Source organism: Taudactylus pleione, unplaced genomic scaffold, assembly GCF_031769625.1.
Source record: "Taudactylus pleione unplaced genomic scaffold, aTauple2 ptg000095l, whole genome shotgun sequence".
Taxonomy (NCBI): domain Eukaryota; kingdom Metazoa; phylum Chordata; class Amphibia; order Anura; family Myobatrachidae; genus Taudactylus; species Taudactylus pleione.
In genome coordinates, this window is record NW_028284497.1 from 7,149,515 (window position 1) to 7,175,537 (window position 26,023).

The following is a 26,023-nucleotide window of genomic DNA, read 5'->3' on the forward strand; positions in this document are numbered from 1 at the left end:
AATGAAATTTCACTATGTCAACATTCAGATCTTACTGGAGTTCACACTTACCTTTTACTCAACCCATCATTTAGAATACTTAGGGGTCTATTCAATATCACTTAACTTCTACAAAAGTAGGTGAAATTAAGTTATCGGGCCATTCATCAAGAAGATATCACAGATATCTCCTGCTTACCTTTCTCTCACGGAATGGCCCGCTGTCCCCATACACTAGTATGGGGACAGAATTCATCAAGCTCCGATAATACAATATTTTCTGAGCTTGATTGCGGATGCTTTATTTTCAGATCAGTTGTCTCCACGCCAGAGCAATGGTGAATTGCTCCGGTGCTCACGGCGAGTTAGTATGTTAGACCCCTTAGAGGTGTAAATATTCACAGACTGCCGTTGGAACAGCAGCCTGTGAAGATTATCGGGGGCTGTTTACACCATCTCAGGGTGAAGTACAATTTCTCAGTCAAGTTCCGAAAAAAAAGCATTTGATGAATTTCATAATTTCTACATCCCCATACTAAAGTTTGAGGATTGTGGAAATTATCGAGACACATTTGTAACCAGGAGATATCTGTGATACCTTCTGTATTACATGAATGATGAATGGGTCTGAGACCTAAATTATACAAAAGTAGGTGAAAATTTAATTTTTTCACCTCATTTGTATAAATGAAGTGATGATGAATAGACCCATTAGAGCCTGATTTGGAGCTCTACGCAAGTCAGTTGCAAGTCAGGCTGCATGGCATCTGTCCACTTGTTGAAGTAACCATTATCACTATCAGTGCGCATTTGCATCAGCACTATACTTGGAGCAAGAGATCTGGGAGGTATATACACACTGGTGACTGGGGGAGGGGGAGGTGGGCATGGAGACATACACATTAGTGACTGGGAGGGAGAAACACATGGAGACATACAAACTGCTGATGGGAGGGGGCATGGCTGCCATCAGAAATTGTGGGACCCGGTACAGTCAAAATAGGCTGGGCCTCCCAAGGGGGATGGATCAGAGGTGGGCGGAGCTACATCAGGGGTGGGACATATATTGACTTATAAACCAGTTTAAAAACTCTCAAATAATCTATAAATATATGGAAATCAATGTTGATTCTACATTTATATATATATATATATATATATATATATATATATATATATATATATATATATATATATACATATATATATATATATATATACTGCATAGATACTAGGGGTGTGCACCGGCCACTTTTTGTGTTTTGGTTTTGGATCTGGATCTTTCTTCGTGTTTTGGATCTGGATTGGTTTTGCCAAAACCACCCTTCCGTGTTTTGGGTTCTGGGTTTTGTGTTTTGGATCTGAATTTTTTTGAAAAAAAGCATAAAAACAGCTAAAATCACAGAATGTGTTTTTCTGCTCCTATGCTATTATTAACCTCAATAACTTTAATTTCCACTCATTTCCAGTCTATTCTGAACACCTCACACCTCACAATAGTGTTTTTATGTCCAAAAGGTTGCACCGAGGTAGCTGGATGACTATGGTAAGCGACACGAGTGGGCGGCACAAACACGTGGCCCATCTAGGAGTGACACTGCAGTGGCAGACAGGATGGCAGTTTGAAAAACTAGGCCCCAAACAGTACATAATGCAAAGAAAAAAAAGAGGTGCAAGATGGAATTGTCCTTGGGCCCTCCCACCCACCCTTATGTTGTATAAACAGGACATGCACACTTTAACAAACCAATCATTTCAGCACCAGGGTCTGCCACATGATTGTGGTTGAAATTATTGGTTCGTTTGGGCCCCCACAAAACAAGCTGGCAATTAATCTGTCCCTGCACAAACTGGCTCTATGGAGGCAAGATGTCGTCCTCATCCTCCTCATTCACCGATTCCTCACCCTCTTCAGTGTTGTGTACATCCTCATCCTCACAGGGTATTAATTCGTCCCCGCTGGAATCCACCACCACAGGTCACTCTGTACTTTCTGGAGGCTGGTCTCCCTGGAAGAGTTGATAATTCATTTTTATGAACATCATCTTCTCCACATTTTGTGGAAGCAACCTCCTACGCCTTTCGCTGACAAGGTTCCCGGCTGCACTAAACACTCTTTCGGAGTAAACACTGGAGGGGGGCAACTCAGGTAAAATAGAACCAGTTTGTACAGGGGCCTCCAAATTGCCTCTTTTTCCTGCCAGTACAGGTACGGACTGTCTGACATGCCAACTTGGATGCTGTCACCGATGTATTCCTTTAACAGACAGACGCACACTTGTCGCTGCTGCTTTGAGGATGCAGGTGCGGCTACAGCCCACACATTTTACAAAGACAGAAAAAAATATATATATATTTTTTGTGGAGCGCACTTTGAGGGTTACACCACCCTTTAACAGACAGACACACGCTTGTCACTGCTGCTTTGAGGATGCAGGTGCGGCTACTACGCATACATTTCACACACAAACACAGAAAAAAAGATTATTTTATTTATGTTGGAGCGCATTTTGGGGGTTACACCACCCTTTAACAGACAGACGCACGCTTGTCGCTGCTGCTTTGAGGATGCAGGTGCGGCTACAGCCCACACATTTCACAAAGACAGAAAAAAAAAGATTTTTTTATTTTTTGTGGAGCGCACTTTGAGGGTTACACCAACCTTTAACAGACAGATGCACGCTTGTTGCTGGTGCTTTGATGGTGCAGGTGCGGCTACTGCGCATACATTTCACACACAAACACAGAAAAAAAGAAGATTATTTTATTTTTGTTGGAGCGCACTTTGGGGGTTACACCACCCTTTAACAGACAGACGCACGCTTGTCGCTGCTGCTTTGAGGATGCAGGTGCGGCTACAGCCCACACATTTCACAAAGACAGAAAAAAAAGAAGATTATTTTATTATTGTTGGAGCGCACTTTGGGGGTTACACCACCCTTTAACAGACAGACGCACGCTTGTCGCTGCTGCTTTGAGGATGCAGGTGCGGCTACAGCCCACACATTTCACAAAGACAGGAAAAAAAAAATTAGTTATTTTTTGTGGAGCGCACTTTGGGGGTTACACCACCCTTTAACAGACAGACGCATGCTTGGCGCTGCTGCTTTGAGTATGCAGGTGCGGCTACAGCCCACACAATTCACAAAGACAGGAAAAAAAATAAGAATTTTTTATGGCGGGCACTTTGAGGGTTACACCACCCTTTAACAGACAGACACACGCTTGTCACTGCTGCTTTGAGGATGCAGGTGTGGCTACTGCGCATACATTTCACACACAAACACAGAAAAAAAGAAGATTATTTTATTTTCGTTGGAGCGCATTTTGGGGGTTACACCACCCTTTAACAGACAGATGCATGCTTGTCGCTGCTGCTTTGAGGATGCAGGTGCGGCTACAGCCCACACATTTCACAAAGACAGAAAAAAAAAGAAGAATTTTTTTTGGAGCGCACTTTGGGAGTTACACCACCCTTTAACAGACAGACGCACTCTTGGTGCTGTTGCGTTTGAGGATGCAGGAGCGGATACAGCCCACACAATTCACAAAGACAGAAAAAAAAAAAAAAATTATTTTTTTTGGAGTGCACTTTGGGGGTTACACCACCCTTTAACAGACAGACGCACGCTTGGCGCTGCTCCTTTGTTGATGCACGTGCAGCCACAGTGCACACAATTCACAAACACAGAAAATAATTCCTCCACCATTCTGTCAGTGGTGACAGTATCATATGCAGTGACAGTAGACATGTCAGAAATTGTTGGCACGTCCTTCAGTCTGGACCAGATGTTCAAACCGGCCCTTGACTTATGACACAGGCGCACGCTTGGCACGGCTGCTGTGTTGATGCACGTGCGGCTACTGTGCATATATTTCGCACAAAAGCACAGAAAAAAAAGAATTGTTTATTTTTTGTGGAGTGCACTTTGGGGGTTACACTACCCTTTAACAGACTTGTGGGACATAGGTGCACGCTTGGCGCTGCTCCTTTGTTGATGCACGTGCAGCCACAGTGCACACAATTCACAAACACAGAAAATATATATATTTTTTTGTTTGGAGTGCACTTTGGGGGTTACACCACCCTTTAACGGACGAGCCAGCTGGCCCTTTACTTATGACACAGGCGCACGCTTGGCACTACTTTGTTGATGCACGTGCGGCTACTGTGCACACAATTCTCAAACACAGCAATTTATTTTTCTTTTGCACTTGGGGGGAGCACCCCTGATGGACAGATCACCCCCTGGACAACACTACAGTACCCCTTTAGGACTGGGACACTGCACAGGACTTTGGAGTGGACACAGCCCCTATGGACAACTGACTGCACAACACAGCCCAGCCAGCCCCTATGGACTTTGGAGTAGTGGACACAGCCCCTATGGACAACAGCAGCACAACACAGCCAGCCCCTATGGACTTTGGAGGAGTGGACAAAGCCCCTATGGACAACAGCAGCACAGCACAACACAGCCAGCCCCTATGGACTTTGGAGGAGTGGACACAGCCCCTATGGACAACAGCAGCACAGCACAACACAGCCAGCCCCTATGGACTTTGGAGGAGTGGACACAGCCCCTATGGACAACAGCAGCACAACACTACACTGCACTACACTACACAGCCCAGCCAGCCCTAACTCCCACCCTCACTCTTCAATGTCCACAGCCGAGTGAGAAAATGGCGCTGACGTGGGTACCTTATATAGAATCCAAAACCCGCGAGACCTGGAAGGTGGGATGATGACGTTTTGCCTCGATTTCAGATCCGAGTCAGGCGGGAAAAGTCGAGCCTGACTTGGATCGGCCTCGGATCGGGGGGGTTCGGATTTCAGAAATCCGAACCCGCTCACCCCTAATAGATACCTGTGTATTTTGCTGTTATATAAATTGTCTTGACAAAGGTGCATATATGGACCGAAACGTTGACTTGTGGATATGACAACTTTTTCTATTTCAATATAACTTTTTGAAGACATAACGGGAGTGCCACACTTGTGTGCAGTTTATATGTTCCATACGTGGTGATGGATGGTTCGGGCACTCTGGCATTTGTTTAATAGTTTATTGAGTGCCGGATGCTTCTTGGATATATATATATATATATATATATATACTTAGCGCGTCCAGTCGTGGCACTCGGATCACCTAAAATAAGCCAGATCCACCTAAAATACACTGAAAAAGAAAGATCTACAGAAAAAGTCAAAAAGAAAGGGGAAGTGCAGGACACAGGGCAGAAAAAGGCTGGCTGGCTGGCTGGACTAGGTGGGGGGAGGCACAGGGCAGAGAAGGCTAGCAGGACTGGGGGGGACAGGAAAGGCTGGCTGAATTGAGGGAGACAGGGAATGCTGGCTTGACTGGGGGGGGACAAGGAATGCTGGCTGGACTTGGGGGGAGTTCAGGGAACACTGGCTGGACTTGGGGGGGTAAGTCATGCTGTACTAGAGAGAGACAGGGAAGGCTAGCTGGATTACGGGGGAGGCATAGGGCAGGGAAGGCTGGCTGGACTAAGGAGAGACAGGGAAGGCTGGTTGGACTACAGGGGGAGATAGGGCAGGGAAGGCTGACTGTACTAGGGGCAAACACACAGCAAGGTCAAGGAGTACCTTAGAGGTTTCTTCAGATGGTGCAGATAGAAGACATGGGGGCCCGGGTGGCAGTGGCAGCCAGGGATGGTAAAGAGAATAGCTATACATTGCCGACAGCATTTCAACTACAGCGCGGGCCACGAGCCAATCACAGCTTGTGAACTGGCATCCAATCAGGATCGACTGCTCCTAATAGGATGCCATTCCGCAAGCTCTGGCTGGCTTGCAGTCAGCGGCGACACCTAATAGTTGAAATACTGTCGGCGATGTATAGCCATTCTCTTTACCATCCCTGGCTGCCGCTGCTACAGGGCTCCCCTCTCTCACCACTCTCTCCAGGCCCAGGACTCCAGGCCCAATGGTCCACCCCTGATGGCGGCCCTGGGAGGGGGGGGCATGGAGACATACACACTGCTGATTGGAGAGGGGGACATGGAGACAGACACACGCTGGTGGGTGTAGGGGGACATGAAAACATACACACTGCTAAGGGGGAGGAGCACATAGAGACATACACAAAGACTGGGGAGACAGACAGGCATATAATGTGAAGTAAAGAGAGCAGGGCAAGGACAGAGTTGCTGAGACAGGAAGCACAGGTCACTTACTGCAGTGTGTGGCCAGATGTGGTTCTTGAATGGAGTTGCCCGTCATCTTAAACTGTCACTACGTTCTGGGGGTGGGGCTAAAGGTGATTGGCACAATGCATCACTGCACCCGCCTCTAACTCCCCATCAGTGCTGGTGGCTCCGCCCACACCAATCCCCCACCTGGAGGCAGCAATGTTAGCTTAATTCAGCTGGAGATTCCCTCCCACAAAGCGGTGTGAGCTGGAGCCACCACTTGGCAACTGTTCAATCCATGCGGTGACAGGCTGCTGGAGCCCGGGAGTATTCAAAAAGGCAGTCGCAAGCAAAAATGACATCCATTATACAGCCCTGTTGGTAGGCCTCCTGGGACCACCGGGCCCTAAGCGATCGTTTGTGTTGCCTACCGGTAACTGTGCTACAGGCCATCACAGCTGTCCACAGTGTCATACACATACTCAGCATCAGATGAAGATCAAGCAAACACCAACTCACTGAATAAATCTATGGTCACTCAGAATGGCCACTGGAACAGACACCCGAGCCATGTTAACCGTGTAGGGTATCGCAGACGCTGGATGTGATATGCCTCCGTAAAGGTGGAGACCCACCAGCATTTTTAGCTGACACTCCCTATAGCCACCACCTGCCTGTCAATCATGCTGTTATTAAAGACTTGCAGCATCCAACTCTGGTAATGTACCTTGATGCACGTGCACTGGCAGAATATTTCTCCATTTGTGAAAACATTGGCATATCGTACATGAATCAGGCCTATAGAATGGGTAGCGACTTCTTGGCACTGTTTCTGAGCCACCTAAAAGTCTATGCATTCTGACCATTCTCTTGCTGCCTGAACACACTAAGATCTCCTCGGAGTAGATGCTCCTCTGCAGGATGTGTGGAGTTGAGCTTGTCGTCAGTAATTGCCTTGATTTTATAACCAGCGTCTGGTCTCTCGCTCTGAATCAGGGCCGGCCCTGTAACTATTTGGAGCGGCCTCCTGGCCGCTCGCATAGCTGTGGGTGACCACCCACAGCTATAGCGAGTGGCCAAAATGATGGTCGCGATGGTCAAGACCATTGCGACCATCGGGCATGCGACGAGACCCTGCGGTATGGTCTTGCTGCCGCAAGCCCTGGAGTGCTTTTGGCTCTATCGCAGACAAAAGCACTCCCACTGACATCACTAGTGATGTCAGTGGGGCCGGCCCCAGACGGTAGACATTCCCATGGGAACGCCTCCGTGTGGGCAGCCACGCCCCCGGCACTCCCACCAAAGGGGGCGTGCTGTCAATCACCCTCGACAGCACGCCCCCTTTGGTGCGAGACCCATAACGACGGTTTGGCCGTCGTTATTCGGGTCTCGCGCATGCGCACGACGGAGCACTTGGGCACCATCGACCTGCTTGCGAGCGCTCAGCATCAGGACCTCAATCAGGCCCTCTGTCCCAGTGTAACACGACGGTGACCATCTGGAACAGAAAAGTAATGATGCGTATACTCAGGGAGCCTTGTCAAGGGAAGGAATAGGCACTATCAGTTCATTAAACACTGCGCTGATCTAGGTCAGTAGTGCATGCAAGGTCTGTAAACAACCAATGGTTTTCCTGCAATGGTTTCCTGCCATCGATGGTGGACCTTTGATTCTGGAACCCTATTTTGTTTTCCTGATCAAAAAAGGGGATGGCTGTTGAGGATGTCAACTGTGTGAGTTTGAATGACTGATCAACTGAATCTGTGAGAGAAGACAGGGTCTGTTAGGTGCACGCTATTGCTGCTGTGACTGCATCTTTATGCTAATGCTGCAGCCGATGGGATTCATATAGAGGTGCTCACTGGCTGTGGTGCTAATCTGCAATTGTGTGTATTAAGACATCAGCTGCACATCAGAATATTGCACCAGCCTCATGGAGGTGCAGAATCTCTATCTGAACATGGTTGCCAGAATAAGTGCAAATGCCGTAAAAGACGCAGTCACTGACCGTGGCAAGTCCGCAGCTGACTAGCCATTATTGTTACCATCCAGAAACACCCATCCAGAAACACCCATCAAAATTGACTCTCTCATCTAAATTCATTCTGTGGCTTTTGGCAATAACCATCATGCGCAGTGCGGCTCGGTGGAATGTGCAGACTGTGAGCCACTCTGAATCAGTCTCACATTGTTTCATGGGCAGGACTTCTGACTGATGTCATGCACAGACAGGGAAGAATGGATGCGAGGTTGTGGAATATACAAAGTGGCAATTTAAAAAAATATTTAGAATTAAGATTTGTTAGAAGCTTAATTAAAAAAATTTTTAGGACAAGTGTTTCCAAACCAAAAATAGTGCACCAGTCAGGGCTGTTGCTACCACTATAAAAGCCAATCAGTCACATAGGATGGCACATTGAGTGGGGGTCGTGTTTTCCCTTCACACATGCGTCCAGATGGGTACCGCTGGGAAACGCAGATTGAATTTGCATTGAGATCCATCCAATGTAGATGGGCATTTCTGGATGGTAACTGGGAGGGGAGAAGGGGATTAACAGGCGGGGCATGTCACTCTCAGTCACTGACACCGACAGCCATGGTCCCTCCAACATTCCGTAATGTCCGATGGTGCATCTTTGTACGCACATCGGTGGAGATTTGCAGTACTTCTGTTGGGTGTCTCATTAGGATGCCTATCAGAAGCGGCATTAATTTAGCTGCTATACAATCACCCCCATAACATAATATAGTGCTATTTTCTCCAAGTCGCCCCCACCTTAGACTCCATCTGCTGATGTGGATTCAATTTCAATATTAATGATACCAGAGTGTAGCTATAATGTCACAGCCATGCGCCACAAGGTTAATAGAGCAGGTGAAGGGAGGCAAATAATTAGAGTTATTTTAGACTTACCTAGATAACTCCTTTTCTTCTAGGTCCATAGGGTCCACAGGGATACCATGGGGCTAAAATGGTTGGAAGACCAGGCACCAAACAGTTAAAGCTTCTGCTCCCAGAATGCCCTGAGTCCTTCCCCATATATACCCAAGTCCCTAGCCATAGGACTTCAGTTTAGTTAAAAAGCCTCAAGGCAGAAGAAGGAAAGAGGAGAAGGAAGAACATTCATACACCAGAAACACTCTTACATAAGATGAGGGAATCTGTGACCGAAAGAATATAACCCAATGAAGCTAGGTGCCCTGTGGACCTCAAAGAAAAGGAGTTATCTAGGTAAGTCTACCATAACTCTAATTTTCTTCTTTGGGGTCCATAGGGATACACAGGGATCCCATGGGGATGTCCTAAAGCAGTTCCCCTAGGGTGGGAGATGCTCCTGAGCAGAAAGGAGAACTCATCGCCCAAAGGAAGCATCCTGAGAGGCAAAATTATCAAAGGCATAAAACCTAAGAAAAGTGTTGATAGAAGACCACGTGCTGCCTTACAAAACTGTTCAGCACAGGCACCACGACTAAATGCCCACGATGGCCCTATAGACCGAGTAGAATGTGCTGTCACTGTGCTTGGGACAGGGAGATCATGCCTGCATGTACACTTGAGAGATAGTCATGCGTAGCCATCTCGCCAGAGTCTGCTTATTAGCTGGCCATCCTCATTTGTGAAAACCATTTAATACAAAAAGAGCATCTGATTTTCTAACAGAGTTTGTACGCTCCACATAGATATGGAGAGCACGAACTACATCCAGGGAGGCTTCACCTACAAAAAGGTCTGGAGCCTGAAAAGCTGGAACAACAATTTCTTCATTCACATGAAAACGGGACACTACCTTAAGAAGGTAACCCTCCCTTGTATGAAGAACAGCTTTATCCTGGTGAAAAATAAAATCCAAAATCCACAGAGTCCAAAGGTTCAAATGGGTTAGTTTGTAGTCCCTTAAGAACCAAAGACAAATCCCACGTTGCTACCGGTGAAACAAAAGGAGGCTGAATTGTCAAAACTCCTTGGAAAACAATTCTAACATCTGGTAATGAAGCAATCTTCTTCTGGAACCATACTGACAGTGCAGAAACCTGCACTCTCAAGTGACCTTTGTCTAATCCTGCCTGAAGAAAAGCCAGTACCCTGGAAATCCTGAATATCTTAGGATCATACTTTCTATGGGAACACCATTGGCTACAAGAATACCAAACTCTGTAATAGGTGCGGGCAGAGGCAGCCGTCCATGCCCTAATCATCATTTGAATTACAGAACTACAAGAACCTTTCGCTCTTAGGATGGAAGATTCAAGAGCCAGGCCGTCAAAGCCAAATGGTGTAAGTCCGGATGTCGGCAGGGACCATACGTTAGCAGATCCTGCCATAGAGGAAGAAGCTATGGACTGTATATGGACATATTCTGCATGTCGGTGAACCAATGACATCAAGGCCAAGCCAGAACCACTAGTATTACCGTTCCGCCTTCCTGCTTGAATTTTCTGTGAACTCTTAGAAGTAAAGAGATTGGAGGAAAGAGATACACTAGCTTGAAGTCCCATCTTACTGCCAGTGCATCCACAAAGGCTGCTGATGGGTCTCTGGACCGGACCCATACCTGGGGACCTTGTGGTTGTGGTGTGATGCCATGAGATCTATCTCTGGTAGATCCCATTTGTTTACCAAGAGCTGAAACACTCCCAGATGGAGAGACCACTCTCAGGCATGTATGTCCTGGTCACTTAGGAAGTCTGTTTCCCAATTGAGTACTCCCAGTATTAATATTGCCGTGAGAGCCGGAAAATGATGTTCTGCCTAAATCAGAACCTTTGTCACTTCTTTCATGGTTGCATAACTCTTGTGCCTCCATGATGATTGAGGTAGGCCACTGTAGTTGCATTGTCGGACTGGATCTGGAAAGGCCTGCCCTGGAGCAAGTCCTATGCCATGAAAAGAGCTCTGTATACTGCTCACAGTTCCAGAATGTTTATTGGCAGATAACTTTCTTGATTTGTCCACCTTCCATGAAAGGTGTGACGACCTGTCACTGCCCCCCATACGCAAAGGCTGGTGTCCATGGTGAAAAGCACCCAATTTTTTATTCAGAATGGGCACCCTTTGTTTAGATGATCCTTTCTCAGACCCCACAAGAGGGAGGGACAAACCTCTGGAATGAGAATGATCCCCTGCGACCTTATCAGATGATACTGTCCGTTCCACTTGGATAGAATCATTCTTTGTAGAGGCCTGGAATGGAACTGAGCATACCCCCACCATGTCGAAGGTGGATACCATTGATCCCAGAACCTGCATTGCTAACAGAATGGATACCCTTCACTTGCGTAGCAGCTTGCGTATCCACAATGATAGATCTATAATCTTGTCCTCTGGCAGAAACACCCTTTGTGCTCGAGATTCAGACATGCTCCATTGCCAAAATAATTGATTGGAGAGTTTCCATACGAAACTTGGGTACATGGATAAACCTGTTGAGGGTTTTTAGATTTAGTATAGGGTGATAAGCCCCATTCAGTTTCTGAACCAAAAACATATTGGAATAATAACCCCTTCCTTGTTGAGACACAGGAACTGGGACTATTACCCCTTCCTGTAGTAGTGAGTGAAAATCTAAGGCCTTGTCTGCATCTGATGGACAATCTGTGCAAAAAAAACTTCTGATGGGGATGTCTCCTGAAAGTGAGGGCATACCCCTGAGAGACCACTTCTCAGACCCAGGCATCTGTTGTTGTTTGATGCCAACAATCCGCAAACTGAAGAAGTTGGCCTCCAACTCTGGCATCCCCCAGGTGAAGGCCAGCTCCATAAGGATGAGGGCTTGTTGTACAGCTTAGAAGCTGGACATCTTGCTGGGCCAGAGCTCTCAGTTTGTCACTTAGACCTGCGAATACTATTTTGCTTAGAGGAAGACTGTTCATTTGCTCGTCCATGAGGATGGAAAGACTGAAATGAAACCTGCTTAGATTTAGTATTTGACTTAGATGGCAGACCTTGAGATTTTGAAGCGCGCAGAGTAGTGATTATATTATCCAACTCTGCTCCAAAAGTACCTTCCATAGAAAGGTAAGACTTCCAGCGCCCTCTTTGATCCTGTATCAGCTTTCCAAGATATAAACCAAAGGGCCCTGCATAGCACTATTGATGCTGCTGATGACCTAGAAGCTAAAATTCCAGCATCCACTGCAGCCCGTCCCAGATAGGAATCTGCTTCCCGTATGTGGGAAATAGTCATCATCTGTTCTCTGGTAGAATTTAGTAGCGAATCTTCAAATGTCCTTATCCGTTCTTCAACAGCTTTGGCTACCCAGGTTCCAGCCATAGCTGGACAAGCAACCGCTCCAGATGACAAAAATATTGCTTTAAGACAGGCTTCAATCTTTTTATCTGTGGAATCCTTCAGTGAAGACACTAATGGAATAGCTAGTGTAGTATTTCTGATTAAATGTGTTACATGAGCACCCACAGTAGGAGGTACCTCCCACTTAGTACATACAGAAGGTGGGAACGGATACAATGATGTTATTCTTTTATTCACATAAAATTGTTTATCAGGGTTACCCCATGCCACCTCGATAAGCTCTGTAAGCTGTTCAGATACTGGGAACTCCGTTTTGACCACCTTCCAGTGGTGATTAAACATTGGAACCTTTCTATTATGAGCTGGTTCATCATCCTGAATATCTAGGACTGATCTAACTGCCCTCACCAAAGAAGGAACATTTACCCAGACCTAGATCCTGGAGAGGAACCTTGTGCATCATCTGATCCTGATGATGCATCTGATCCATATGTTGGGCAGACTGATAGAAAGATAACTTGTGCTTAGGTGGTCTGATCACTACCAGTCTGTTATCAACATTAGATGGTGCCATACTCTGATTAGAATGGCCATAAACATCCTTCCATGAAGGATGCATAGGAGGTGCAAATATAGCATACTGTGTACACCCCATCCAAGGCGGCATCGTGGGAGCAGCCATTCGATCCACAACCCTCATCATAACCTGGGAAAAAGAGTATAATCAAGATGGCTCTTGTCCAGGGACAGGTAAACTGGATTGGTGAGGTGGCTCTTTATAACAGACAACACACAAACCATCCTTTACATCCTGAGAGGACACATAAGCCATACATAATTTACATGGAACCAACACAGGCTGCTCCCCCTCCTGTTTCAATTTATCTTTTGACATGGTCAATAAAGGCAATAATTGCAATGTTATGTGACAGCCTTCACAACATGTTAATTGAATGTGAAGTACTCAGAAAGAAACTTCCACCCCAAAAAGATGGAGAAAAAACAGTGATAGTTATAATTGACAGATTTAGTAATAAAAGACAGTGACAATCAGCAGCTAGCAAACAGTCACATACAATGCATATGTAATATAATTACAATCGGCTCTAAATCAACTCCAACAACGCAAAGGACTGGTAGGACATAGAGCACCATATACCTTAATCAAGGGAGAGGTATACAGGGAGACAGACCCAGACACTCCTGAGACCACAGCTACAGGGCGCGCTGAGCGTGGACTGTGAGCGTATCATATACACGTGAGGGTAGGCAGAGCAACCCAGACATGCGAAACCCTTCGTAGGGACTGCGTCTGGGTCGGGGAGGTGCTACCTCCCCATAGCTGCATTAACCAGCCAGGTACGCTGGCCTTGTGACAGCAGATAGTGTCTGCTGCCGATCCCCGGCGTCAGACGATAAGGCCCCAGCTGGTGTAGTGAGGTCGCGGACAATCCCGGGCCCTGACAGCAGCGGCTTCCTGTGCGTCTCTGACTGCAGTGTGCAATTCCTCATAAGCAAGGAATCGCCTTACCTGACATCTCCGAGCATCCGGTGCAGTCCAGGTCGTAGCATTGCTGCTAGCTAAGCTCAGCCACGACCCGCCAAAATCACCAGCACTATTACTGATGTTGCGGCCCGGCAGAGGTAGATGGAGTCGAATTATCTGTGTCTTAATACAGACGTTGTGTACTGGTGACTCAAGCATAAGAAAATAAAATAAAAGCTTAGGACTGCCAGAACAGGTACAAAGGTGTATCTTGATCCTGCTGCACCAAACGAACAACTGAAGTCCTATGGTTTCAGAGCAGGGCATACATGGGGGCATTCTGGGAGCAGAAGCTTTAACTGTTTGGTGCCTGGTCTTCCAACCATAATATCCCCATGGTATCCCTGTGGATCCCTATAGACCCCGAAGAAGAAGGGTGCCACGCTTCCATTTCCCCTTGCCTTAGCTTACATAAATGCCCCTCTGTATGTGATATGGAGCCCACTGAAAGGTTAGGAGATGTGACCATTACTGGGAGATGGGAATAGTGGAGACCTTTTCAAGCTAAGCAAAATGGTGGCTTCGACACCATAGTCATTTGATGGAACTGCATTCCTAGATTTATATCACCCTTCTATTTAATACAGAAAAAAAAATTAAAAGAAATACTTTTGCTACCCGCTCTACTTTAATTTGATGTCAATATCAATGTGCATAAGAGAACATAGATTTAGTCACTGTCAACAGATATTATTTTTAAGAGTCCATGATATAATTGGTCTCGTCTTTATTTCCTATATATTTTCTTTTACTTTCTAAGGTGATTTTGCACTTATGAATTCCAATAGTAAATGTACTGGATCAGTGCAGATGAGCCTGGAGTGGACATTTCCTTACTGTGGCCCAGGACAGAGCCTTCGGGAGTCCACCATCAATGGTCACCTAACTCCTGGGAAGCTTCAAGATGTCACAATGTCACAGGTAAGAGAAGGCACACAACATGCATAATTGTGCTATATGAAGACTGCTCTGCACATTTGAACTAGTGGATTTATCTGATGGTTATTGATAGTAAGTGGAGAGACATTACTGTAGTATTTGGCAGCAGTGTTTTCTGAGGTATATTTACAGCATTGCTGAAAACTACTGCTCTCAGTTTATGGCAATGGGATTTTAAGCAGCCATCTGATGGCACATACTGTATATACTATATGCATATCTAAGACATGTGTATTGTGTTAATAAAAGCTTAATATGAAACGTGAAATGTTTTCTGATGCCTGACGTACAGTATGGCACCACTCACAATTACTGCAGCAATTTAGTGTAAACTTTTTCATTACGTTCAATTTATCAGGATTTACAAAAGATTATTCTTGTTCTTCTGAGGTTAGTTTGCTCATAGAATGTATCCACTTAATTACATGATTCAATACATTACATAAAACGTAACATACAACCTTATTTGATCCATTCATACTAAATATTCTAGGGGATTGATTAATATTCACAAAAATACATTCTTAAATTTTACTAGCAAATATCACATGGGAAACCAATGGTTAGAGATGCTCCAAAGGCTAATCTAAGCAGATCCAGACAAACCAAATCTCGTAAGGCTGATGAAGACCTGCAGAGAGATGTGGGCTCCAGCAAAAGAGGAAGGAGAGAGCCTTACTTTACAGATTATCCACCTGTAAGTCATAGAGAGAGAAGACAGGTCTCATTGCCAGCTGACCACCAGAGCGATGACATGGACATGAATGTGGAGGTCAGTGCGAAATAAATATAACAAAGTGTAATATGAGGAAATATGTCATTTGTTAATGTACAGGAATAGATGTGATCTCTGGCAATGTAGCTGTTACCTGGGTGAGCATGGTAATTGCAGTTCAATAATAACATATGTGCCAATGGGTGCCTATCCTTTCTCTAAAGAAATATTTATGCTTATTCGGTGGAAGCAGGATTTTGCTAGGAGTGTGGAATTAAAGATGAGCAGCTACTTCAAAAATGCATCCTTAGTTATAACTTAAATAAAATAGTGATAAACCAAATATTAGGTTTAAATATTCAAGATGGCTTGTACCAGTTACAAAGACGTGTCTGAGATGGTATAAAATACAGAGATGTCTGCACCTCGGCTCCTGTGTGAAACATGATCAAAAACCTTGTGGAACCAAAGTACCAAAGTCTGTAGGACCAGGAAGAATGAACTCAGACAAGCTACCAATACTATATCCAATCTTTACCATCTCTGTCACATTTAGTATCTTTCACAGAGGTTCACAAACTCCGCCATTACGTTACAGTCCATGTTTTAAAGATATCCATGTTTGAGCACATGACCTAACTCAAGCATGGATATCCCTAAAACCTGGACTGTAATGGTGGAGTTTGGAAAACTCTCCCTTAATGAATAATGTACTTAGTTGTCCATAGCATAAGAATGTCAAAAAGGTGTAATATTGAAAAGACGCATCCTTGCAGAAGTTTGTTTTGTGGCTGCTAAAATAATTGCTATGTTTGGGAACCTTTGACATATGGTTTGTTACTACCACAATATAAATATATGTATATAGATATATTTTACTTACTGTAGATCACTAATGTCCAAATATTTACATAAATGTTACTTACGTCTCACTTATGAATGAATAAGTATGGTGGTGGATCACTGCATCCACTGTATATATTGATATATATTATTATTTGCCTTTTTTTATTTGGCATGAGGATAAGAACAAAGATGTTCCTGCAATAGCTGGCTCTTGCCAGGCTTGAACACATGTGTTAAGTTGCTTATATAAATGCAAATAGGCAGGTAAAGCAGATTCCCTGCATGCAAATAACTGCTTATAAATTTCACCATTCAGATAAAACAATTATCCTGTAAAAATCCTGGTTCTTTTCAGGATATTGCAATAGGACAGGAACGGCAGGGAGAACCACCTGTACATGAAGTAAATGGATCGGACCAAGAAACAAGCTCTTCCCACTCTGCCAAACAAGACAGACAAGTCTCACCAGAGGCAGATGGTAAAGTAGCACAGTTAGACTGGTAATACAAATTAATTCAAAGGACCACTCAGATTTATGCTATTGTTGTTTATTTGCTCAGGTGATAAATCAAAAGACCTGGGAGAATTACAGATTGAAGATAGTGATGATGATGATATCATAGTGGCAGAACCCCTAGCTCCATATAAATTGGTGAGTGCATGAAAGAATGGATACAATGGCCTTCTCTGATGTCATAATACCCCCTTTGATAAATTGGTAGCTGAAGCTGCTTATTCCCATGGTGCCCATGTATCAAGCTGATTTTAACATAAAATTATGCAGAAACTGCAGTTTCTGCATAACTTTATATATCGATCCTATATACTAATGGCACAGAAATCTCCGGCAGAGTGCTAGTTAGCACTGCAGATCGCAGTCCCCATTATAATTAATGAGGACTATGGACTGACCCCTATGTACTAAACTCCATAAAGCTAAGTTTTTCGGAGTTTAGCACCGGTAGTTTACACTATATTCAGATGGCGTAAGCTACTATTTGTCTATGGGGTCTCCAAGGGAGGGAGAAAAATCTTTTGATCTTTCCCCCACAGCCCCTGGTCGGCCCCGGAAGCTGACGCTGTTTGCTTGCGCAGTGTTAGCTTCCCCGTGTTTAAGTCTTTCATATCTGTGAAAGACTTCCGCAATTTGCCGGGGATATAACTCACGGGGACAGCGCTTACCGCAACCGCTGTTCCTATGAGTTCCTGTTATTACATAGCCGGGATATTTATATTAAAAATGAAAATATCCACAGCGAGTTGGACTGTTAATAATTACAGTAGTACCCCGAATACTACATAGACCCCTAAATCTGACAACAAAGCCATATGCTATGCAGACCGGGACTAGTTTATATTGTGAGGAATGAGGTTTGCCATGATCTGTATGATCATACTTGTTTAGAATATGGTAGGGCAGGGCTAACTTGGAGCATGTTAAATAAATGTATAACTAATTAGAGCAGATCTTACTATCAAAGAGAAGCCATTCCTATTAATAATGTCTAGGTCCCATTGCTACAATGGGCCAACTCGCTCATGGGTCAGTTCTCAGTTGAGCTTATAGTCATTAACCGGCCTACATGATTTGAGGCTGGAAACTAATTGACACATAATACCATGACAATCATCCTTTACAGTTGGCTGACCTATTATTAGTCTGTGTGCATAAGTACTGTAGATATGAGAAACGTCTCATATTACTGATGTTTATTTATTCAGTCTTCAACCAAGATCCGGGTAGAAGTTGCCTCTCTGACCTTAGATCCATGCTCAGAGGTGGTTGGTGACAAATCAGTGGAGAGAGTATTTGTGGAATTTGAATTTCCTGGTGTCCCCCCTGAAGAAACAGAGACCCCTGTGTCACTTCGCAAACCAAGGCACGGCGAGGAGATATACTACCACTTCAGCAAAGGTCTGAACACCAGCCCAACATATTTAGATGGCAAAAGCCCAAAACATGTTTTCCTATGTTTTCATCTCTTTACAAATCAGACCTGAACACTTATACATAATGGAATACGTGTACTGGCAGTTGTAAATGGAATGTTTCTCCTATGCTCACACAGTCATACATCTTGATAATGAGGAGCATGCAAATCGCAGGCATTTCCTATACACGCTCCTAGAGGGATCAGACACAGAAGGAGCAAGAGTCAGGTACTGTACTCCAGCGTTATTGCAGGAAGTCGCAGCTAGTACATTAAAAGTGATGTAAAGTTTTATATTCACTTATGAAATGTTGTTTTACTTTACAGATGTGTCCTCATATACCTATCCTTTATGTGCTATGTGGCACGCAATGTATGGCACAACTTAGACACTCTGCCACAAGTAGCAATTTCCAAACTTTGGTTCTTTTTTCTAAATTTGGAGTCTTATTTGCATCGTAGCTGCATACGAAGTTGCTTATAGTGCACTTGACATTTAGGATTAGTATTTTTGTTGCAAACTAATTGGTATAAAGTTATAGATTAAGTATAAGGATGCATGGCATGAAGCAGCTCACTTATGTTGGACCTCCATCTTTTTCCATAGGTTAGTGTCTGAGTCGCACACAGAGCTGACATGTAATGCCAGCTCCGAGTGCACTGTCATTTTGTCACATTAGTGATGCGATAGACGCATAATTCATGAAATGGTCTGTGCTAAGATGCATCATGTAGCTGAGTAGCAATGTCTGGGAAAAAAACGAGCTATTTAAGAATAGGTGTATGTGGACGTAGCTGTATGAGCTTTAATTACATGGTTGTGGCTCTAGATCATGTTTTCAATATAAAATGATGTAATGATTATATCTTAGCATGAATCAAAAAGTAGATACAGTATGAAACAAGATACTAAGAATGTGACTGAAAGCTCTGAATTGACAGAATTTGCACAACGTTCAACCTCAGTCTTCACAACATCTGCTACTAGGAAGTATTTGTGATGTCTGTGAATGTAATAAATAGGACTATATAAAACCACAGTGATAGTAAGTACCATATTAACAGAATTTTGTGTAAATTAATTGCTTAGTTACATATCTTATCAGAAAAGGATACAGAGTAGAGGCAGGAAAGCCACATTCTTCCAACAGTTCTTACTCACAGTGAAATGGGTATGGCCTCATCTGAAACTACCATGGTTTGGTCATATACATTGGGAATATTGCCAGGTAAGAATTGGATATGCAGTGATGCTCTACAGAACTGGAAGTAATCCAATTTATGTGTGCCCTTTTGGAATGTAGTTGGCATCCTGTTGGTGGGGATTCTGGCGCTCAGAATACCGATGCAGGAATACCAACAGCAGTCGGAATCCCAGCGCCAGAATCCTGGCGGTAAGTATTAGTGTTGGGGGGGAGGGGGTTAGGTTTAGACACTGGTGGGAGGGTTAGGGTTAGGCTGCGGGAGGGGATGGTTAATATACCTACCTTCAATGTGTCGGGATGCTGCTGTCTGTATTCTGACCGCCGGCATCCCGTACCCAACCCACCCTTTTTATATGAATTATTTGAAGTAACACTCCTAGTCATCGAATGTTGAACCCACATATACCAGCACCAAGGGTAAAAACACATATATAAACTCCATTGCTACCTTTGCTTTAAAGAGAAAAGAAACAGTAATGACTAAAAAAGTGTAATGCTTAGTATGTATTATACAATCAGGAAAATGTGACGCAAGAACTCAATCATTATAAATGTAATCTTTATCTTACCCTTTTCAAGACATAGCAGCAATGTTAGGACCACTATAGGAAAAAGCATTGTTAATGTGTTTTCCATGCACTTTTCCCTTGCTGCACATTTATTCTATCATCTACAATCCTACTGGCAGCACGTGCTTATGCATGAGACATGCTATGTTCTAACATTTTATAGTAGGGGGAAGCACTGACTCTCAGTGGTATAACTAGGGCAGGGCTGCCGGGGTTCATGCCCTGGGCGTCCATCCCGTCCTAGGTAGCCAGCGTAGTGCCGACTGCAGTGAGTGCGGTCATCACTATACATATACTCAGTACCAGCACTAGGCTTCCCTGCACCGGTCCTGTGCTGCACAGCCGAGCCCCTTTCCTCCCCCTGAGTGCTTATCCAATAGCGCCAGGTAGGTGGGAGGCAAGCTCAGGCTGGTGTATTTACACACACATTGTCGACAGCGCGGCGGCAATGTGTGTTAATCATTAGCCAATGAGAGACAGAAAGACTCTCATTGGCTGCTGCTGCTGCTGTGCCCACTACAAGAGCTGGGCTGGAGCTCACTCATGAGCTCCATCTTCCGGCTCCTGCAGTGGGTAATGGGAGAGACGTCATGATGTCTCTCCCATAATGGGAGAGGACTGCGGTGGTGCTAGGATGGCGGTGGGAGCAGGAGCGGGGATTCCGGTAAGTGGTTGTGTGTTTGTCTATTGGGGACACTGCACTGGGGGGAGGAGACCACTACTGGGGCACTGAATCAGGGGGTACACCACTACTGGGGAGGGGGGTACTACTGGGGCACTGCATTGGGGGACCACTACTGGGGGCACTGCAAGGGGGTGGGGGGGACTACTGGGGGCACTGAATAGGGAGGACCACTACAGGGGGGCACTGGATAGGGGGATCACTGCTGGAGGCACTGTATAAGGGGCACTGGATGGGGGGGTCACTACTGGGGGCACTGTATAAGGGCCACTGGATAGGGGTGACCTGCTTAAGGGCAACCACTACTGGGAGCACTGCATAGTGGGACCAGTACATGGGGCACTGCATAAGGGGGATCACTACTGGGGGCACTGTATAAAGGGCACTATTGGGGGCTGCATAAGGGGGACCACTACTGTAGGCACTGCATAGGGGGGACCATTACATGGGGCACTGCATAAGGGAGACTACTACTGGGGACATTGTATACTGGGGGTACTGTATAAGGTGCACTACTGGGGGCCTGCATAAGGGGGGACCACTACTGGGGGCACTGCATAGGGGGGACTGTATAAAAGGGCCACTGCATTAAGGTGCATATGGAATGGAAAGGAATGTTCAGAGTGACGAGATAGGGGTGTGTATCATGTTGACACGCCCCATTTTTAAATGACCATGTCCATTTTTCCAGCACGTGCACACATGAGGGGGGCCTCAATTTTTACATTTGCCCTGGGCTCCATATACCCTAGTTACGCCACTGCTGAATCTTATAACTCTTTCAGACAGCCTAAAACCTGGGAATTTGCCAGGGCTTGCTGAGTCGACCTGGGTCCTGCTCATGTCTGAAAGGATCAGACCTGGGTTGAAAGAACCGAGTCCGTGACCCTGTAATCGGCCAGCATTATTCCCAGGACTCGCAACCCAGGTCAATGGCCCAGCCCGGGTTATACCGAGAAGGCGCTGATTACCTCATCAGCGGCAGCCAAAAAAAAAGTCCTCTTTAAATGTCTTCACACTGAATGGGCAGACACGGCTTATTTGTTTATTTGTGAAAGGAGTCGACCCAGGAAAAACCCAGGTCTGCAGCATAGGGTGAAAAGGGTTTTCAAAGCTGGGACCAGGGTTACAACAGTGATGAAAAACCAGCATCGGAGCAGTCTTTTCCAGGGCGTATGTCTGAAAGGGGTATTGTTGCCATGTTTTAAATGCGCTTCATAAGTGTATTTGTCATGCATTTATTAATGCGTAAAAGGCATAATAAGAATAAAGCAGGCATGTGCAAATGAGCCGTTGGTACTAAAACTTTTTGTATTTTTCTCATGGGTGTAATGAAGATTAAAGTTCACAGTAGTGAGTGATCCAATGAACGAAGATGATGAGTGTCACGATGTGGGATATGCTTATTTGGACCTGCGCTACCTCCTAAGAAGAGCTGTAGACCCAGCAGAGGAAACTCTACATAGTGAGTACATATATATTATCTGGAACATGTTTTAATTTGACAAAGGGAATAACAGAGCATCAATGGCTGTAATGAAAGCAGGGTTATTACAGGTAAAGGGGCACATGGATATATTTTGTGGGGGGGGGGGGCAGGGGCTGGCTGGCAGCTTTTAGCCTGGGGGGCAAATGCATGCAGGCGGCCCTGGCAGAGGAGTAGCGTGTAGCCAGGGTGCCCGAAGAACGTGCGTGCTACGGCGCCGCCCCCCTCAAGTGTTTCAGGGAGGAGGCGGGTCCATATGGGATTAATGTAAGGTAAAAATAAAGATTAGGGGCAGCCCCCTGTCGTAGTGCCCATATGCAGTGCCCCCGTGTGCCACAGGAGAGAACACCCTTATGCAGGCCTCCAGTAGTGCCCCCAGGAGTGATCCCCCCCTATGCAGTGCCCCTTGTGCCCCCAGTAGTGGTCCCCCCTGTTCAGTGCCCCTTGTGCCCCCAGTAGTAAGCCCCTTATATAGTGCCCCCAATAGTGGTACCCCCTATGCAGTGCCCCCAGTAGCAGCCCACCCCCCCATACAGTGCCCCCAATAGTGGTAACCCTTATGCAATGTCCCTTAAATAGTAGCCCCAGTTGTAGTCTCCCCCTATGCAGTACCCCCAGTATTGCCCTTTATATAGAGCCCCCAGCAGTGGTCCCTCGCAGTGCCACCAATGGTAGTCCCCTCCCCCTATGTAGTGCCCCTAGTAGTAGTCCCCTCCCCCCTATGCAGTGCCCCTAGTAGTAGTCCCCCCCTTGTAGTGCCCCCAGTAGTAATCCACCCCCTGGTAGTGCCCCCAGTAGTAATCCCCCCCTGGTAGTGCCCCCAGTAGTAGTAGTAGTCCCCCTTTGTAGTTCCCCCAGTAGTAGTAGTCCCCCCCTTGTAGTGCCCCCAGTAGTAGTAGTCCCCCCCTTGTAGTGCCCCCAGTAGCAATCCACCCCCCTGGTAGTGCCCCCAGTAGTAATCCCCCCCTGGTAGTGCCACCATAGAAATCCCCCCCCCCCCCCCAGTAGAGAGAGACTTTATAAAAAAAAAAAAAAAAACACTTACCTGAAACTCCCGCTCCTGGTCCCGACGCTTCCACCGACTCCTCTGGCCGCTTTGCATTATGGGAGAGACGTCGTCATGATGACGGCTCTCCCATTACCCACTGCGGGAGCCGGAAGATGGCTCCCGCAGTGGGAGCAGCAGCAGCCGCTGAGAGTCTGACAGACTCTCAGCGGCTGCAGATTACAGCAAACACATAGCTGCCGGCTCCGGCGGCTGTGTGTTTGTGCTGTGTAGCGCTGACCGGACTCCGTCCGGTCAGCGCTACACACGCGGTGCAGTCTGTGTCACAGTGACACAGACTGCGCCGGCCCGCGGCCCGCATGACGCTGCGGCCCGGGGGGCACATGGCACCCTGCCCCCCAGCCCAGCCCACCACTGGGGGGGGGCATATTCATTATTCAGGAAAAGTGAGGAAAAAACATGTTTTTAGGGCACTGCCCCTTCCACAGATGATAGGTAATGCTATGACAATTACATATATATATATATATGTTATTGTTACATGTATAGCAAATAGGCATTATAACCCTTAAGTATTGCAAAAAAATGACATTTGAGTCTGCATAGATTTGGCTAATTATTTGTTTTACAGTATGATGGGTACATTCTAGGAGTGCTTGTTTTATTACCATGCATTGGTTAAATAATTTTATTATCAACTGCATAGGCATCTTGCATTAAGTCAAGTACAAAATACACACACAATGCAATATGTGGACAAATTAATGTGTTGCTTAAATCAAGTTTATCATCATTGTTGCTTGTGGTTATTTATAAATGTGCAATCTATGTTTCTTTAGTTTTGGATGCATCTAATCGAAGACAAATAATTGGAGCACTACGTGTGGTGATAGAAGCCAGGGAAGCAGCTCGGGCTGTACAGAGAGAGGAAAGAATGAAGACCAGAGCCGTATCATCACCTCCCTTATTACAAACTGATTAGGCCAAACAGTCCTAAACCTGAAAGACAAACTGTGAAATTCAGATATATTAAATCTTCAAATCAATTTTGTAAAACAGTGTTCCAGTACCATGAGTCTCAGAACTTTTTGTGGTCTACTCTTACAGATATGCAATACATTCAGTTATAGTATTAGAACAATGGCTAGGGTGCGATTTGGAAAAAGTACAGATTTTTGTGCAATTACGCCTTTAATAAAAAATAATCACTGCTTCAAATCGTGTCAAAATCACCAATATGTTTTCTTTTCATAGTCACTTTCACCAAATTTGGCCTTTGGCATTCTCAGCTACCACTGACGTAGGAGAAGAAACAAACAGTAAAAAAATAAAAATAAGAACAGAAAATTGCCCCAAGCATTTAAGATGGTATAGGAGAGATTAAGCAAATTACTTTCAAATGGGATCTGCTTTATAAATAGAATCCAAATGTTTACAAGTTCTATTCAATTACATGTTATCCATATGTTGTGTAATAGCTACTGTTGTAAAAGGCAACTGTGCTGTGGGATATTAAACATCTTAGCAGAACATAGAATTGATATTATCAAAATAGTAGTTATTTTAGCAGGCACAAAACAAACCTCTGCAAGGATGCATCTTTTCAATAGTGCACCTTTTTGACATTCTTATGCTATGAACAACTAAGTATATTATTCATTGAGGCAGAGTTTCACAAACGCTGCCATTACAGTCCAGGTTTTAAGGATATCCAAGCTTGAGTCTAAACTGTTAAATCAAATTGACTAAGGTGCTAATTAAGTCACTTGTTCTCAAGCGCATATATATATATATATCTAACCCATTACTGTGCAGAAACACAGGTGTTGGAAGTACTGAGAGGCGTGTGAGCTTGAATGGAAGTGAAGAAATCATACTTAAATCTAAGTGACAGCAATGCATTCATGGACACTTCAAAGTTTCCTACAGCAGTGTACAATGTACATAATGAGCGTTCCCTTAGCATCCAATGTATTTTAACAAGCATTAACGCTTCTAAACACTGCAGACAGAGGTCAAAGATGACACAAAGCAAAAGCTGATCAGGAAAAGTGTGTGTATTGGTCCACTCACATGTATTTACATTCGTTTTTTGACAACAGCAAGTCATGTTTAATAGGTGTACGTTATGCACATTTACCCAACAGCAAGTCATGTTTAATAGGTGTACGTTATGCACATTTACCCAACAGCAAGTCATGTTTAATAGGTGTACGTTATGCACATTTACCCAACAGCAAGTCATGTTTAATAGGTGTACGTTATGCACATTTACCCAACAGCAAGTTGCATCTCACTCTACAACTTCTCAAGTGTGGTGACTGGATGGATTGCCAACAATGTTAAAATAGCCTGTGGCATTCACATATTGCTCTACTCTCCTGAAGGTTCTCACTATGACACAACCAACACCCAGAGAGACTGATAGATGAACTTTTCCTGTGTTCCAATATTTGCTATCCTTAGCCATCTGCAGTTGCAGCTTTTTGCTGAAGAAAAAGAATTAAGTATTCCTATAATGGGTTACTCAATAACAATTATTAATTTTACATCAAAATGTTATGAACTAATCATAGTCATGTAATTTTCATAGTATTGACACTTCCTATTGTCAAACCACATTAAAATATAACCTTTAATAGATCTTTAGAACAAGGTCATCGAAATATAGATTAAATACAACACAAATGAAAATACCTAAAAAATTG

At 44.8% G+C, this 26,023-nt stretch overlaps 1 protein-coding gene across 1 annotated transcript in view; it reads left to right on the forward strand.

Annotated features, from left to right (window-relative positions):
• The window catches only part of RPGRIP1 (RPGR interacting protein 1), a 50,745-nt gene extending 26,254 nt beyond the window's left edge, over positions 1-24,491 (forward strand). The window contains exons 19-26 of the mRNA XM_088469940.1: positions 14,696-14,856; positions 15,413-15,646; positions 16,791-16,914; positions 16,997-17,088; positions 18,159-18,351; positions 18,506-18,596; positions 22,161-22,288; positions 24,155-24,491. Coding sequence (XP_088326066.1) covers positions 14,696-14,856; positions 15,413-15,646; positions 16,791-16,914; positions 16,997-17,088; positions 18,159-18,351; positions 18,506-18,596; positions 22,161-22,288; positions 24,155-24,297 — 1,166 coding nt within the window. The 3' untranslated portion in view covers positions 24,298-24,491. The remainder of the gene's footprint in view (positions 1-14,695; positions 14,857-15,412; positions 15,647-16,790; positions 16,915-16,996; positions 17,089-18,158; positions 18,352-18,505; positions 18,597-22,160; positions 22,289-24,154) is intronic.
• Positions 24,492-26,023: the final 1,532 nt, after the last annotated feature.